The 16688-nt window shown below is 43.9% G+C and overlaps 1 protein-coding gene across 2 annotated transcripts; it reads right to left on the reverse strand.

Annotated features, from left to right (window-relative positions):
• Positions 1 to 1514: 1514 nt before the first annotated feature.
• Nefl (neurofilament light chain) lies at positions 1515 to 6968 on the reverse strand. Of its 2 annotated transcripts, none has more exons than XM_074055184.1 (4): positions 5784 to 6968; positions 4630 to 4754; positions 3894 to 4213; positions 1515 to 3384 (listed from the first exon to the last, which is right to left on the reverse strand). In XM_074055184.1, exons 1-4 carry the CDS (start codon positions 6828 to 6830, stop codon positions 3248 to 3250), a joined length of 1629 nt encoding a protein of 542 aa, XP_073911285.1. In that variant the 5' UTR covers positions 6831 to 6968; the 3' UTR covers positions 1515 to 3247. The 2 variants fall into 2 exon arrangements, with proteins under 2 accessions (XP_073911285.1, XP_020009135.1); XM_020153546.2 differs by having other exon boundaries at positions 1515 to 3387.
• Positions 6969 to 16688: the final 9720 nt, after the last annotated feature.

The following is a 16688-nucleotide window of genomic DNA, read 5'->3' on the forward strand; positions in this document are numbered from 1 at the left end:
AAGGACTAGTTAAAAGTATTAATCTATAGCTAGACTGGAAAGCAGAATCCTAGACCTGCCACAACTAGCTGTGTGACCCTGCTCTAGTCACCTGACCTTAATTCCTCAACATAAAATGAGGGTGATAATCATAGCGAACTTCTAACACTGCAGAAAGTGAGAGCAATCTTGAGTTAATAATTCAAATGCTGTATCTAGGTCCTGGGACACAGCAGCCATTCGACAGACAATTCCATGGTTTACCACCTACATGCTAGGAATGAAAATTTACACTGAGCTCTGCAACTCCTGTAGGTAACAGAATTCAATGAAGATGCAAGAGTTATACCTGTGTCTTCCATTTCTTCATTTGCTTGAGCTTCTAAAGTAAAGCAGTGAAGGGTTTGCAGGAAATTTTGAATTATGAATGAGACATCCCCTGCTGAACCCTTATGAAGATAAGTAACTTGAGGCCAGGATGGGGGGTGAAAAGGGCCAGGGCTTCATTAACAGAACAACCCTGCAATCTAGAGTAGACTTGGTTCTTGGTTCTCTGCTCTTTCCACAGCAAGGTGTAGACTGCACAGGGACTGATGTTTGAACATTCTTGTCTTTCTGGTCATCCTGAAGGAGTTCTGGTCTATTGACCATTAGTCATTCAGTCACTATGCAGTGTGCTTCTACTGTGACAGGAGCTAAGGCAGTACTAGGGATTCAACACTGAGCAGCAAAGATCAGCTTACATGGTAGTGGGGGGCAGCAGACTATTAGCAAATGGTCACAAGATAGATATTAATAGCAAGTATGAGAAGACTGCCAAGTCTTATGGGTATATTTAATAGAGGAATTTGCCCCACCAAAGAGGTGAGGGAAGGCTTCCCAAAGGGGATGATACTTAGTGTGCATCTGAATGGTGAGTAGAGACTGGCCAGGTAAGGCTGAGGGAAGGAGATAAAAGGTACTGGGGAACCAGCAAAAAACTCAGTGACAGGTAGGAGAAAGATCCAGATGGCTGCAGCACCAGAAGTGAGGGGCAGGAGACATGTATAAGATGAGGTCAGAGAGGTAGGTAAGGGTCAGCCCTCCAAATAGCATTAGAGAGCCTGGATTTTATATTAAAAGGAGTAGGAAGCTATTGGAGGATTTTAATTGGGGATGGGGTGTGCCCTGATTGAAATTTCCTTTTCAAAAGATTAGCCTACTGGAATGTGTGGACTGAAGGAAAGCAAGAGTAGACAACTGGGAAGGTCATTAGGTTGGTAGCAGTGTGCATGAAGAGGACAGGCTGGGTTCATGACATGTTGTCAGTAAAATCAACAGTATTGGTGACTCATCAGAGGACTGAGGACAGGAAATGGGAGATATGACATTATGTGGCAGTGTCTGGGAAGACTGGGATGTGGGGCCATTGAGAAAGGGGATCCTGAGAACTGAAGTTTTGGGAGGAGCAGAGGGAAAAGGGTACTGACCACAGCTGGACTGACCACAGTACCAAATTTGGGGGAAATTTTTAAAAGACTTCAAACTCATTTAACTTAGGTTTTTCAGTATTTTATTATGGCACACAGGATAAAGTACAGAACAGCATTCTTACTTCAACCAAGTATTTCTCAAACCAACCATCTGTTTCCATTTGGCTAGTTACCTTTTACATGTAGCTTGCATCTGCCTGAAATTTACCAGGTGCATCATCTCAGGTCTAATGAGCACAAATGTGAAAATCTGACGTCTGAGGAGACTCTGGATGTTTACAGAAGCCAGTGTAGTGACGGTTTTCTTAGCTCAACCCCATATCACTACAGATAAACATTTGACTTATTTGTGCAGTAACATATACCTAGCTAGAAATAAGTGCAAAGGGATCAAGTAACTGTAAATGAAGACCACTTTGTTTTTAGGTTGAATTCATAACTTTTAAGGGTCATCTATAAAACAGATATTGAACAAAATGAGCAGACTAAGAACAGAACCAGAGCAGCAGATAACCAACAATTTCATCTATATTCCACACCAAATACAAGTGCTAGGGCATTCTTAACATTACAGCTGACATGGACAGACAGGGAGTGTATTAAATGCAATGTCCAACCAGTTAAGTTATCTCTGAAATCCAAGTATTTTCCAGTTAAGACATGCAGAGCAATGCCAATATAACATTCAAGTGTATTATCTTCCCCTCCCCGCTAAGTGACTGATAATAATTTCATTACCTGTATCTGTAGTTTTTAAAAGGTTTAAAAATGTGTGGCACTAAATGCTATTTATTTGCAGCAATAGAAGTAAGCTAACAACACACAGAATCAGGAGCTCAGGATTGTAGGCAACATTTTTGCAATGGCAAATAACCTTTGATATTCTTATCTTCTCCACTCAAAATTATACATTGATTAAAACATTATTCCTCTTGGTTATATCATGTGCTCAGATCTCCACTTCTACCTATGAAATCCAGACAATATTAAAAATGTACTTATAGTGGTGACTGTGTGGGTTTGTTTACATCTCACCAACACTGCATTATTACTTACTAGTAGACCATAAAGAGTATACTTGTAACACAATTTCAAAATTATCTCCTAGAAAGCCAACCTAATATAGTATATTTTATGGGGTAAAGTCTATATTGTTTTTATGAACTCTCTCATGTTTATTACCAGTAAAACTGAGGGAAGAAATTAGATAATTAAAACCTAATTGTATTCCAATTTCCAATTAAGGAGTCAAAAAGGAGGTATTGTGGTTGTTAACATTTTGACTTTATAGTTCACTTGTATAAGGTTTATACTGGTGCCATTTTTAAGGTATTTTCATTAAGTCAAAAACCACAGCAAGAAATGTCATTCAGTGTAAGTTTATTTGCTACTTATTGCACATAACTCAAGGTCTTTAATGTCTAACCAGCAAAGTTTCAAAGGACTAGTTTTCCATGAAGTTTAACATTAACACTAGTGAATTCATTTAGTCATGTTGTGTTTTTTTTTATTGTAAACATCTGAATGATTCACATTGCCATAGATCCTGAACTCATAAGCGTGGACCATGCACAGGCTGGCAGCAAGCCAGAAAGCCACTCTGCAAGCATACGGGTACTCTGCATAAGGAGAAAATTCATGGCACAACATTGAATGTCCAACCTAAGTCATCTCAGAATTATACATGTATTGACTTCTTAATTCATAGAGGATCTGGAACTGAACTGGTTGGTTGGTGATGAAGTTGACCTGATTTGGGGAGAATTATTTCTGGAACAATCAAGGAAAGGGGGGACTCAATCTTTCTTCTTAGTTGCTTTTTCCTCCTCAGCACCTTCATCTTTCTTCTCCTCCTCTTCTGATTCTTTGGTTTCTTCTCCTTCCTCACCTTCCTCTTCCTCTTCCTCCTTTGCCTCTTCAGATTCCTCCTTAGCTGCTTTAACATAAAAACAAAACTTACAAAATCCAAATCAAGGTTAAGTCCAAGCAAAACATTTCTCCAAACGTTCTGTGAGTTATCAAGCATCATTGTCAGAATGGTTACCATAAACCTCTTTCTCGAAGGACATGTGACACACAATGCTTGCCATTAACAATTTTCCTGGGAACACATATTTATGATTACTTTGAGGTACAGAAAGCTCTGCTCCTCTCCAAGACCCAACCTCAACATTTTTAATGTGTTTGGCATTCGTTTTTGTTTTTTAGGACACCATACTACTGTGTTAAGTGAACCTTTCCTATTATTATATGTCAATTAAAAATAAAAAAAAAAGAAATTTCTGACCAATCACCTCACTTACTAAAGATATGTGAATGAGACTGCAAATCATATATGAATAAAGCTTCCCTAAATAAGCAAGGTGTCATGTAGTTCATTCATCTAATAAATACCCTCACCCAGTTTGCACTTGGAGTTGCAAGGGCTTGTTTTCATCATACCTTCTTCCTCTTCGGCTCCCTCCTCTTCCTCACCCTCTTCCTTCTCCTTCTCCTCTTCCTCAGCTTCCCCTTCAGAGGGAGGCTCATCCTTGGCTTCCTCGGCTTTGGCGGCCTCAATGGTCTCCTCCACCTCTATCTGCTCTTCCTGGACATGGCTGGTGTAGTAGGAGGGGAAGGAGCGGGCGGACATCAAGTAGGAGCTGGTCTGCAGACCACCATAGGCAGATCGGCCAAAGACCTGGGAGCTCTGGGAGTAGCCACTGGTGATGCTGCCCACGCTGGTGAAGCTCAGCCTGGTCTCTTCACCTTCCAAGAGTTTCCTGGGGAGGCAGGTGAAAGGTGGGTTGAAAAAAACCAACACAGGAAATGTGTTCCATGACTTGCTGTAAACCCAGTACTCGAGTATCCCTTCCTTCTACTGCCACCCTTAAAGGCAAATACAACAGGAGAAGGGTTGGGCATTATCAAAATTAATGGCCGAAAATTTTGTGCCTGAGACCAAGAAAAAAAAAAAACCCTAAATAGTCCAATTAGGATTAAAAGGTACAGGAGAGCTAAGAGCAGGACTCATGATTTCAGGGTTAAATTCTTATGTATTTGTCTAATTATCTTCTTGGAAGAAGCCAGAAAACCAACATTTCCTTATTTTAAAGGATTGTACTTGAAGGTTTCTGATTCAACAGAATCTGCTTTTCATTCTCCAGCTGATGGCTCCCCCTCTACCCTCTGGTTTTACCTGTAAGCTGCAATCTCAATGTCCAGTGCCATCTTCACGTTGAGGAGGTCCTGATATTCTTTCAGGTACCTTGCCATTTCACTCTTTGTGGTTCTCAATTCATTTTCTAATTTGTTGATTGTGTCCTGTTAGAAGATTGAAAGAAACATCCCAACATAGATCCCTCCTGTTGCAGGGTTTTACTGTGGTACAACTGCAAAGGCCTAGTTTCAGTTAAAACCAAAGTACACACCTTCAATAAAATCTCCCTTCACATAACTGCCTGTTCATTTTAAAAACCTTTCTTGCCTAAAATCTCCAGCTACAGGAAGCATAAGATCAATTAAAAACAAAAAAACTCAATTTCTTCAGTCTAATAATCACCATAAAATGTCTACAAAAAGCCAAATTTGTAGAAAAACTGTGTTTCTCACACTACCTCTTTAGTCAGATCCCATTGGAGAAAATGTATGCATTTCTTCATGGGAGAAAGCAGCAGCTAAATTTTTAAAAACTGATTTTAAAATGATTTTCTCTGAAATATTTTCTATATATCTCTATTTCTATTCCCCAGAAAATGGAGAATCTTTAAAAAAAAAAAGAGAAAGAAAAGAAATGATGGCTTACTGTAAACATCACTGGCTAGTTGCTAAAATATTCTGATTGTATTCCTGTGTACCTGCTAAAGTAAGGAAAAGGCTGGTAAAAACAGTCCTAGTTTCTGAACCCTAGTTTAGAACTCATTGGAGCTCTTTGCAGCATCTATTTACCAGATGATCCAGTAGGTGCTGACAGTAACTTGTGGTTAACTGCAGATCCATATTGAGTGGATGCCACTGCAGGCAGGGGGCAACGCCCAACTCCTCACTTCCTCCCTTCTCCCACCCACCCCCTCCCAGGTCTGGGCAGCTTTACTGCACCAAGAGTCAACAGTGCCAAGCGCATTTCCAGACTGCAGTGGAGCCCCGCCCCACCCACCTTCCACCCCACACCCTCCAAGTGCCCCCCACCCCTCCTCCCACCACAGTCTCCAAGGAACCAACTTGTACCCCTAGTAGCTGCATGCAGGTGCCTCACCCCGGGTGTCCACTTTCTCGGCACACCCTCAATACCCCCCGCCCCCATTTTTGCAGCCTCCCCGCTCCTCCCCGCCCCCAACTGGGTTTTAACATTACCTGCATAGCACTGATGTCTGCGTTCTGCTTGTCCTCCAGCTCCTGCAGCTGCTTCTCCAGCGCTTCGTTCATGCCCCGGCATGCTTCAATCTCCAGGGTCTTGGCCTTGAGCAGGCGGCGGCTCTCCGACACCTCATCCTTGGCAGCGCGCACGGCATCGGTGTTCTTGGCGGCACTCTCGGTCAGCACGGTGAAGCGGCTCTTGAACCATTCTTCGGCATTCTGCATGTTCTTGGCGGCCAGCTTCTCATATTGCGCGCGGATGTCCTTGAGCGCCGCGGAGAGGTCAGGCTTGGAGGACACGTCCATCTCCACGGAGATCTGCGCGTACTGGATCTGAGCCTGCAGCTCGGCGATCTCCTCTTCGTGCACCTTCTTCAGGAAAGCGATTTCGTCCATCAGGCTGTCGATGCGCTTTTCGAGCTCGGCGCGGGCGAGCGCGGCCTCGTCGGCGCCTTTGCGCGCTTCCATCAGCCGGCCCTCGGCGTCCTCGCGGCTCAGCACCTCCTCTTCATAGCGCGCCTGCAGGTTGCGCAGAGTCTCCTCCAGCCCTTCGCGCTCGCCCTGGAGCGCTTGCTTCTCGTTGGTGGCGTCTTCCGCCGCCAGGCGCAAGTCGCGGATCTCCTGCTCGTACAGCGCCCGGAAGCGGGACGGCTCGGAGTGCTTCTGGCGCAGCACCAGCAGCTCGGCTTCTAGGACCTTGTTCTGCTGCTCCAGCTCGTGCACGCGCTCGATGAAGCTGGCGAAGCGATCGTTGAGGTCCTGGAGCTGCGCCTTCTCCTGCGTGCGGATCGACTTGAGGTCGTTGCTGATGGCGGCTACCTGACTCAGGTCGAGGTTCTCCAGGCTGGGCATCAAAGAACCGGAGCTGGAAGAGTAGCTGCGGCGCACGGACAGCGAGGAGGAGACGGGGACCGAGTAGCTGGAGTAAGCGGAGCGTGCGGTGCTGTAGCCGCTGCGCACGCTGGAGATGTGAACCCGGGGCGTCTCCACGTAGCGCCGCTTGTAGGAGGTCGAGTAATACGGATCGTAGCTGAAGGAACTCATGGTGGCGGCCGGTGCCCCTCCGGCCTGCGGCGGAGATGGGGGCCTAAGGAGAAGGAAGGACGGGGAAGAGAGGGCAAGGGGAGGATGGATGGCTGTGTGCGGTTCGGCGCCGTCCTGCCACCCCTATTTATACGCCGCGAGGATTCTGACGCAGCCTGCGATCGATCGCGGCGCGCCGGCCAGGGGGGGCAGTGCGCTGCTGCGGCCAAGGGAGGATTCTGCGCAAAAGGGAAGGCGGGGGCGAGCGGCCGGCGACTGGGGAGCTGCGGATCACTGCCCTGCGGCTCTTCTCCAGGCTCTGTATTTTCTCTGAGACCCCCATACCCCATCCCCAATTCATTTCTTTTCTCTTCCCACTCACCCAGCCCCATCCTGGACCCCGTGACGCTCGGACCTCCCCCACCCCATAATAGGTTCCCACTCCCTACTGACACATTGGTTTTCCATACTGGGTATTCTAAAGACACCCCGACCCCTCTCCCCCACAACTCGGCCCAGCACCACCAGGGACCTCTTTAATTATCTATCCTGCTTGGGGTTTATGGTGGAGGTGCTGTGTAGCTAAGGCATTAAGGATACTAATAACAGGTTAATTTTGCACGTATCCGGCATTTATGGAGGCAAGTTTTACATTTCTTTGTAGCTATTTCTGACACTTTCCTTAATCCATCTTCCTTTCCCCTACTGATCTTTCTTCATATTTCTGCTTCCCAACACACAGAGGATTTGCCCCGCCACTCTCAGGCGAAATCGCAACACTGCGGGTGTTCATTTGAGCATTTCTAAACCTTTAGAGTAGTTAATCAGCCCGTTACTGTTTCTAGATTTTCTCATATCTCTTGGGGGGAATGGAGCCTTGAATGCTTTCTGCGAGTGGAGGTGCAGGTGAGCCGGGAATGAGTGTCATACTAACCGGGCCAGGGGCGACCTGGTGAGTGGCTGCCCTGTCCTGATCTTCACTAAGCTACATTCCTGCTTGACACCAACACCTCCGCCACATGAAAAGCTTTCTCCCCTCGTTTTACACCTGTGTGGCACCCCAACCTGAGGATTCCCCCAAGATAGGCAGTTAACTGATTTTCAGGGAGAAGCTGCTGCGACCAGCAGCAGTGCCGGGTGTGGTCTCGGGGAGAACTCGGCACCCAGACTTGCGCTGGGATGGACAGAAAATAGCCCCGTGATTCTTCCTCCTCTGACTGACTACCACCAAAACAAACAAACAAACAAAACTAGATTCCCGATGCAGTCAGGAATCCATGAGTTTCCTTTAGGACGCACCAGATACCCCAAAGAGTGCGCACGCCGCAGTGCGCGAGGATGCGGCCCCGCTGTGCACGGAGGATTTTCACACGCATCGTGTCGGAGGCCCTCCGGTTTCACCGACATATTGCAGAGATTTGGAGAAGGTACTCAAGATTTTTCTAAGCAAGCATTTAGTTTTTGTTTTATTTGTGCAACATCGCATTTGCCGTGCAACTTACTGATTTTTTTTTTTTAAGAGGTTCACTAAGAGGAAACCTGTGACTGTTTTCAAATAGAGACGCTGAACCGCTTTCTCTCCTTGCAATAGTGGAACCTCGGTTGCTTCCGTGACAGAGAAGAGGGTGAGGTGAGGCTTATCCTCCGAGGACATTCCTGACCTTAAAACAAAACGTTGTTCTGATTCCCCACCCTCTTCGTGGCAGAGGAAAGACGGCAGAGAACTTTCATGGGATTTCTAAACAGTCGCAGTAGTCTGGAATAATGCAAGTTCAGAAACACTGATATTGGGTGGTTTGGTCTATGAAGTCTGAGTGATCTCAGAGGTCGGTCCAGTGCTCACACACTCTAGGATCTCCAGTTGAAAGTCATTTCATTAGGCTGGCCTGAGCATCCTTTGACCCTAGGAAGGTACTTATTCTGATGACTTTTTGTAGCCTGCATATCCCTGATCTCTTTCATTCGTGATTCAGCTGGGTGATAGGCTTCTGTGCGGAGGGGGAGGGGCAGACAGAGATAAGCCATATATTTCTCTCTCTCTCTCTCTTCCTCCCCCCCACCTTTTATCCCAACTGGCTCCACGTATAACGCATTGCTTCACTCAGTTGTGTGAGTCTGCATACAACGCACTCTTTGGTATTCATGACTTCGCTCCCTTTGTGCCAGCTCCCTTCCCCAGGAGTTTGAGGTCACCCTCAGAGATCTTAAGTCCATCAGCGTTTTTTTGGCCAGGACTCTTCCTCGATAAGGTCTTTGACTGCAGAGGAGGCTGCCCAGAAGGGAGTGGGGCGCTGCTGCTGCAGGGCGGGGAGAACAAACAGTGGGGAACCTGCTGCAGTCCTTGGCTAGCCTGCAGAGGAGGCATTCGGAGTGGTGAAGGGTGAGGCAGTGGGAACCTGAGGACAGAGGACCGGAGCTTTTGCTGAGCCTGGCCAAGGAGAGGCTCATGAGCCGTATTTATGAATATTGAGCTCTGGTCTTTTAAAAACACTTCCTGCTTCTCCACTACAGCCGAGCTTTGGGTTTGGGTGGGGTCCTGAACCCAGCCTGGTCCAGGTTTTAGTTGTCCTTCTTTGTGCCTTCTTCCTCTGCTAGCCACCTGTCTCTTTTTAAACATTCTGTCCAGTCATCCTCCTTTTAAAATCCTCTCCCCAGCATTTTGCTCTGGAAGTCTACATAGCATTTTCTCTCCCCGTCAAAGCCTTGGTAAAGTGAACTCCAGAAAAATCTATTAAGAAAGAATAAGCTTGGCTTTTCCTTCCCCTGCCCATAGCTGGGTCTGCCCAGTGTTCTGCAGCAGTGACAGTATCTCTTTAGAAGAGGCCCTGGGTCTCAGGACACACTTGTGCATTCATCCCCTTCAAGCTCACCCTCCACAAACATGAAATTAATTATGGGTTGCCAACAAAACACACTCCTAGCAGATAAAAATTATTTAAAATAAATATAGAATAAATTCTATCCGTGACAAAACTCATTGATAGAATCTCTATCACTCTGGTTACCCCTCTATAATCATCCAAAAGACTATTTGAGGTCATTTAGTTGAAAAGCAAAATATATTCACATTACGGTAAAGCTCATGATGTATCAAGCCCTTTTAGAACCACTGAAAATATTTTGCTTCTCTGCTGACAATAGAGTCCACAAGGTGCAGATGGATGGGACCTGGTGGCTGACAGCTCTTCAGTTCATTATTCTGAAACTGTTGAGCACAGGAAGCTCTGTTGTGGCATTTGTTTTTCAAAAGTGCAGCTTTGGGCTGAAGTACTTACTTACCGAGCAGGGCCCACAGAAGCCTCTGGTGTAGGGGTCAGGAGAGCCAGGTTCTTCTGGCAGCTGTGATCTGTGACTTAGTCCTAGATCAGAACAGCAGGCAGGTTTCTACCCATGTTGGCTTCAGGTAGCTGCATCAGTATCACCAAAGTTGCCATCACCCATGGGTGCAAGGATGAAGAAGGAAATAAACTCACGTGGGATATTCACCAGGTGGCGGACACTGGCTGTTACTTAATAAGGACAAAACCCCTGTGGGTTGGTTATTCAGAGCAAACAGCTGAGACCAGAGAGGTTAAGTTTGCCAAGTCACACAGTTACCTGAGGCCTAACTGAATGGTGCTCTTCTCACGGGCATTTGCTACCTTCCTGCCCCTGTGGAATTGGATAATTGCATGCTGCAGAACCTAGTGGGAGTGTGGGGGGAAAAATAACTCTGCTATTGTGGAGACACCAGTGTGAACCAATCTCTACCAAGAGAAAACTGTTATAAGCATGTTGTATTGGACTGCTAGTAGTGGCAATGAAAAACTGTATGATTGTTGTAGTGCATCCAGTGCAAAATAAAACTGATGCAACCAGGCATGGTTGTGCATACCTGTAATCCCAGCACTTGAGAGGTGGAGGCAGGAGGATTAGGGGTTCTAGGTCAGCCTGGAGTACATATGGAGACCTTGCCTTACATAAAATAAAATGATAAACTGAAATAAAACAATGCCTCTAGTAGAGCATGATACATCACTGGTGATGTAATGTGTGTGTTAGTGTGTGTGTGATGTAACTTTTTAGACAAAACTCTCAACATAGGTTTACAAAACACCCTTTCAGGAATTGATCAGCTAAAAGCAATTGACCTGATCTAAAGTCTTTAAAATAACCACAGCATAACTTCCACTTTCTTCTAATTAAGGATCTTCATTTTCTGCTTTATAAATGGGTTTTCTATGAAAAAGTGACCTTAAAAAATGCTATAAGGAATAAAAGAAAAAAATGCTGGCATGCAATACTCATTACTGGAATTTATCATACTTCCCATAAAACGTTTAACCTTTTCAAAAGAAGCATGAAGGTAAAGGCTATGGGAATGCAGTTTGTTGAGGCCATGAATATCTTCCTGTTTCTTGAAAAGTTTATTTCTTTATGGCCTATGCTGACCACAGGACTCGTACATGAATCTCCCCCCAGGTCTTGGGAAGTAGATTTGAAAGAAAGCTCCCCATTTTAATATAAAATGTACCTAATTTTACAGCCCCACGGTTTGAAAGTAGCACATCATAAAGTGTACTACATGGAGATATAAAATCTAGATTGAAGCAGAAACAAGAATGTCACTTGAATACATTAAAGATGAAAAGCATGTTTATATTCAGAACACGTGCACTATTAAAATGACAGGAACTTACTGCTGTCCGAGCAGAAATGATGGTGATGGGTTCAGACCCCTAAATGCTTGCTCCACAGAATTTGCAAAGGTAATGTATTATCTCCCCAGAGGCCTGCTCTACCATGCTTCACCCGTAATCATGGTCACCAGCCAGAGGGAAAAGGGTCTGCGGGGACAGCCATTGGGTCACAGCAATACTGGTCAGAGCCAGCAATGCTAACCCTGTTTTTTTTGGTTGCACTTTTCTGACTGCAAGGAAATACAAGCTGCTTCGGCAATTTGGATACTAACCAACCACAGAAATATTCATGCAACACCTAGATTTCTTTGCTGACCTTTTTCAGTGGTTTCATAAATCAGCCGGAGGAATGTGAGGCTTAATGTTTGCAAAGACAGAAGATCAGCATTTCCATGTACAAGAGACAAAGCCTGGGACTGGCTCCTTCAGAGCCATGCTGGAGCCCATCCAGGGCAGCGTTCACTTTCTCGCCAGAACTGCACTGCTGCTCGAATGCAGCAAGTACTGCAGAATTGCACATGGGCGGGTCCCTGGACTCCTACTGTAAAGCAGGCAGGCTTCTGAAGCCAGGATGGGTCACGTTGGTGCTTGGTAAGTTGAACATTAAGAAACTGTCTAGGTTAGAAAAGTGAAACTTGATTGTGTCTAAATGGCTTACTGATTGACTGAATAACTCATATGTTCATTCACCCACTAAGTCACCAAATGTTGACAAACACTGACAAGGTGCAGCATCTACTCAAGTGCCATGGGGGCTGCAGAGAGCTATGGCACAGCACCAGTCTTCAAAGGGCTTGAGAAATATCCAGATAAAAGAAATAAGAAGCCAGCTGATACACAAACGTGGATGGATCTCAAAAATGACATGCCAGTCTGAGTGAAAGAAATCTTAGATAAAGGATACATGCTGTGTAATTCTGTTTATATGAAATCCTAGACCAGGCAAACTGACCTATGGTGGATTAAAAAAAAAAAATCAGAGCAGTGGTTGCTTCAAGTGAGGAATGATAAGAAAACTTTCTGGGGTGATGGTACTCAGTGCCCTGAGAGGTTTAGACTGTGCAGATGCCTGCCTTTGTCAAGATGAAGACAGACAACCAGGATTCATGCATTTCACTGAATTTAAGTTTTATACCTAAAGGAAAAATCTAAGCCACACATACACATTTCTATATTGTATAATTATAAAAATAAACATATAATGAAAATATATCATCCTAAAAACACATGAGCAGACAAAACACATACACCTGATTTTTTTCAAAGAACTATGCAAAGGTTAAAAGGCAAAATCTTAGGCGATATAACAAAGAAAGAAGAATGGCACAAACAATAACTGCTATGATTGGCTAAAAGAGGTTGAAGCACCGCTTCTGAGGCAGTTCCTGTGCTAGATACTTTGCAGGTGCATTTAATGCTCACGGCTTATCTATAAAGTGGGTGCTCTTATTCTTTTTCTAAAGATGAGTAGAGACTGGATTTCTACTTAGTCTATCCTCATATTGTATTAGATTATTTTAGCAATCTTTCATTGCTGCCTCATATTGAATTCTTGTTGGCTTTTAAAAAAAACATTGAAAGTTATTTTTGCTGTGACTTTTTAAAACCCTAAGATATAACTGATTTATTTGCTTATCCTCATACTTTTGGTCGTTTGCTCAAACTCGATGAAACAGGTTTAAATTTTTCCAGGTTTTGGTCAAATGTATTAATGTGTCAGGATTTGTTTAACTTGATGCTATTAGAAATGTACTTTACATGGTGTGTCTTGTAGACTATTGGGATTGGAAAGTAGCTTAAGTGTTTTTCAGTCCAGTCCTCTTCCTGCTTTTTCATCTTCATCTTCAGGACTGAACCTTTGCCTGCTCTGTTTATCCCTTTTGTGCAATGGGTTACCCCCTCTTACTGTCCCCACACTACAGCATCAGACATCACTTCTAAAAGGAGCAGACATTTCTAGGGAGACAGAGGCATTGGTGCTCAAAATGATCTTTGGTTTTTCACTTTCTGTTTCTTCCCCGACTTCAATTTCTTCTCCTGGCATCCTCACATCACACAGGACAGCAATATTTCAGTGGAGAATTGAAGTTCCCCAGACATCCCTGAATTAGAGCACGGGCTCCCTGTGGCAGCCTTGTGAGGGAGGAGCTGACTCTGCAGGTGTCCCATCTTCACTGTATAGAATGATACTGAGAGGGCTTGGGAGGCAAAGGGATGAACCTACAGCCCTGTCTCCCATGAGCAATAAAGACGGGGCTGTACCCCAGATCTCCCATCACCAGGCTCACTGGGGAGTTTTCCACTAAATATAAATATGTAACTGAGTCTGTGCTTATCCAGACCTCATGGTACAAATCCAGAAAGGTAGGGAAGCCTTGGTGGCTCTCACTTTCCAAGGATACCTGCTGCATAATTACTTAAAATAGAGCTGCATCCCTTACCTTCAATCACTGTCGAAAGGCCACTGTCCATGGGAGATGTAGGGCTATGCTGATACACCTATGACTTGTATCTAAGACTGAATTCGAGGTTGCCAATAGTATCAAAAAAGAGAGGTCAGGGAGCTTAAGGCCTTCAAGCAGTGAGCATAAGAAGGGAAAATGGGGAATAAACACCTCTGAGATGAAGTGAAGGTCAGCGAATAAGCCACACTAGTAGCAAGAATGAAAACAGAATATTCCCTGCAAGCTTGGAGTTCACCTTTGCTACAGCAAAGGCTCTGTTTCTGTGGTAGAATTTGACTAGGCTATTACCCACATTAGTCCAACCGATAAATGCTGGGATGTCTGGGATGTATTCAAGCCAGGAGAATACCCCAAGGCTTTATTTCTGGTGTCTTTCCTCACCTGACCAATTGCCAAAGAAATTCTGTGCATTGCCAGGCAGTCATCTAATTTCCTTCCATTCTTCCACACTCTAGGAAGAGGGTGACCAACCAGATGAAAGTGAAAGGGACAGGAAGTAGATAGAGGAAATGTGAAATGACAGAACAAGCCACATATCAGGTAATCAGCCAAGGAGGGTTGATGGGAAATGAAATCCTATAACCTAACAGGATAAGGGAGGGGCGAACTTAGATTTATTAAGCATAATTATGTGCAATACTATTAATAATAGCTTTTGGACAGGCACTGTGCAAAGTCATTCACTTGGACAGTTTCACTTAAGCATCAAAATCCTGATGAGTATCTAAAACATCTTCATTTTAAACATGTGATCATCAAGTTTTATCTGAGAGAATCTAAACAGTGTACCTAAGCAGCCCAGCAACATTATGTCATTTATTCCTCACAGAACTCTAATGAGGTAAGAATTATTTTCATTCTATAATGGAAAAAAATGTGGTTCAAAAAAGTTTAAAATTTTCGGTCAAGGTCTGTCTGAATGCTCACACTTTCTGCTATGACCAAAGTGCAAGAATGTTGTTGAGAGATGGTATGCAAATAAAACCTCTCATTCATTTTTTACCTACAAAGCTTAAGTCTGCATACTGATGGGGGAAAAGCTGCAATAAACAGAGTTGAAAATGCTCAAATTCTGTACAAGAAAGGTAATCTATTTAAGTGTAATTTAGGTAGAGCCACAGACACAAGCAAATAAACCAGCTCTTTGTTTTATTAACAGCCTCCAAAAATAAACATCCATCACTAAAATAATTTATAAGAATCAAATTGCACCAGAGCATCTCTCTCCAGATGCCGGCTCAATGTCATTTTGCTAACTAGCAATTCCATTCATTATTATATTATCTGGAAAAGAAAAAAACACTCTAAAAAGGATTCCCTCACCTTTCAGTATCACTTTATTCTACAAATTTAATAAACTGCACTACTAAATCCCATTAGAATAACAGATGAGCTTTTGAATAGGCCTTAGGTATTTCAAATTGCAAAGTGTTTTTCTCATGCCAGAAAAGTTTTTGTCCATTACACTGATTAATATTTACTTTAGAAGTCATCCAAACTAAAACTGTCCTCCAAATTAGTTCCCCAAATGAAATTTAGAGGGATTGTACAAGTAAGGCCCAGAGCTCTCATCAGAGGGGTGAAAGCTATGGGAAGAGAAGGCTCAAGTTCACTTAGAATTCACAGCTGTCCAAAGGTAGAGAGATGGCTGGAAGCATGAGACAATAGCATTTCCAAAAGCTATTGCTCCACCTCTAAGCTGGCCTTGACCAAAGATGGCCTCACTGGTGCTTAGTCAATCTGATATTCTGATCCAAAAGTACTAAAAAAGTGCAAAGTACTCAGTAAGCTGGGACCAAGGAGAGCTCACATCTTACAATAATGAGCTGGAAAACCTTATTCCACAGCCTGAGGCTTGCTCACGTCATAATTCAGGTATGAGTCCAAGAATATGAACAAGAACCAGCAGGATGGGATCTTTGAGGGAAGAAAGAAAAAGTAACTAATTGAAGTCTTTGGGAGAAGTGCATTCACTTACTTGCAGTAAAATTTTCCTTCCTGCCAGATACAGCTAAGCAATAAACAGTTGTCAATATTTTATCATTTGAATAGGTTCCTATTCCCATAACACAATTAAATTCATTTTCCCACTTAGGATTTTTTTTTTCTTTTCATGAATTGATTATGAAAGAAAGAGAAGAAAAGTGTGGGCTTCTCTTACTCTGAATTCAGGTGGAAACAGAGCGGGCATTTAGGTACATTTAGGTACATTTGTATTTCTCCTCTACAACCAAAGCATGAGGAATGGAAACATCCCTTTTTCTCTCTAAGTCTTTAGTTCCTTCTCTTCCTGAAATTTGTGTATTGCTTGTCTCCCTTTGAAGAAAGGAACCTAAGAATTTGAACTCTCTGTCTAGGGAATAGGAGAACTTGGAGTCTGGGCTTTAGAAGACGGGCAAATAATCTCTAGATGTTACTGTGGTAACACACCCTGGATGGTGAGTGGAGCCTGCTATTCCTTCAAAAGAGAAAAAGAAGTCATCTCTGTCAGCTACATGCAGAGTCATCTTTTCCCAACAACTATAGTTTACAGATGTGGTACTGCTCTAAGGATAGTTTTGAAAGTTTATGCAGTTTTGGAAAACAACATGAAGAGAGGAGATAGCAATGCATTTGAGTCTGAGGCACTGAGCCCGAGCTATCCCAGGCATACCAAGTGCAACTGTCCTCAAACTTGGCCACACATTCTTCTGGGAAGACTGGAAGAGTTTCCCAGGGGCTCATAGGCAGGGGTA

The sequence above is a fragment of the Castor canadensis genome, chromosome 14 (genome assembly GCF_047511655.1).
Source record: "Castor canadensis chromosome 14, mCasCan1.hap1v2, whole genome shotgun sequence".
Classification (NCBI taxonomy): domain Eukaryota; kingdom Metazoa; phylum Chordata; class Mammalia; order Rodentia; family Castoridae; genus Castor; species Castor canadensis.

Excerpts from the sequence above, each read along its gene's own strand:
- Nefl (XM_020153546.2), bottom strand. The coding sequence starts at position 6,830 with ATGAGTTCCTTCAGCTACGATCCGTATTACTCGACCTCCTACAAGCGG. Across the intron at positions 4,214-4,629 it reads ATTGAGATTGCAGCTTACAG|GAAACTCTTGGAAGGTGAAG; the intron begins GTAAAACCAGAG and ends CTGCCTCCCCAG. Across the intron at positions 3,388-3,893 it reads GGGAGCCGAAGAGGAAGAAG|CAGCTAAGGAGGAATCTGAA; the intron begins GTATGATGAAAA and ends TTTATGTTAAAG.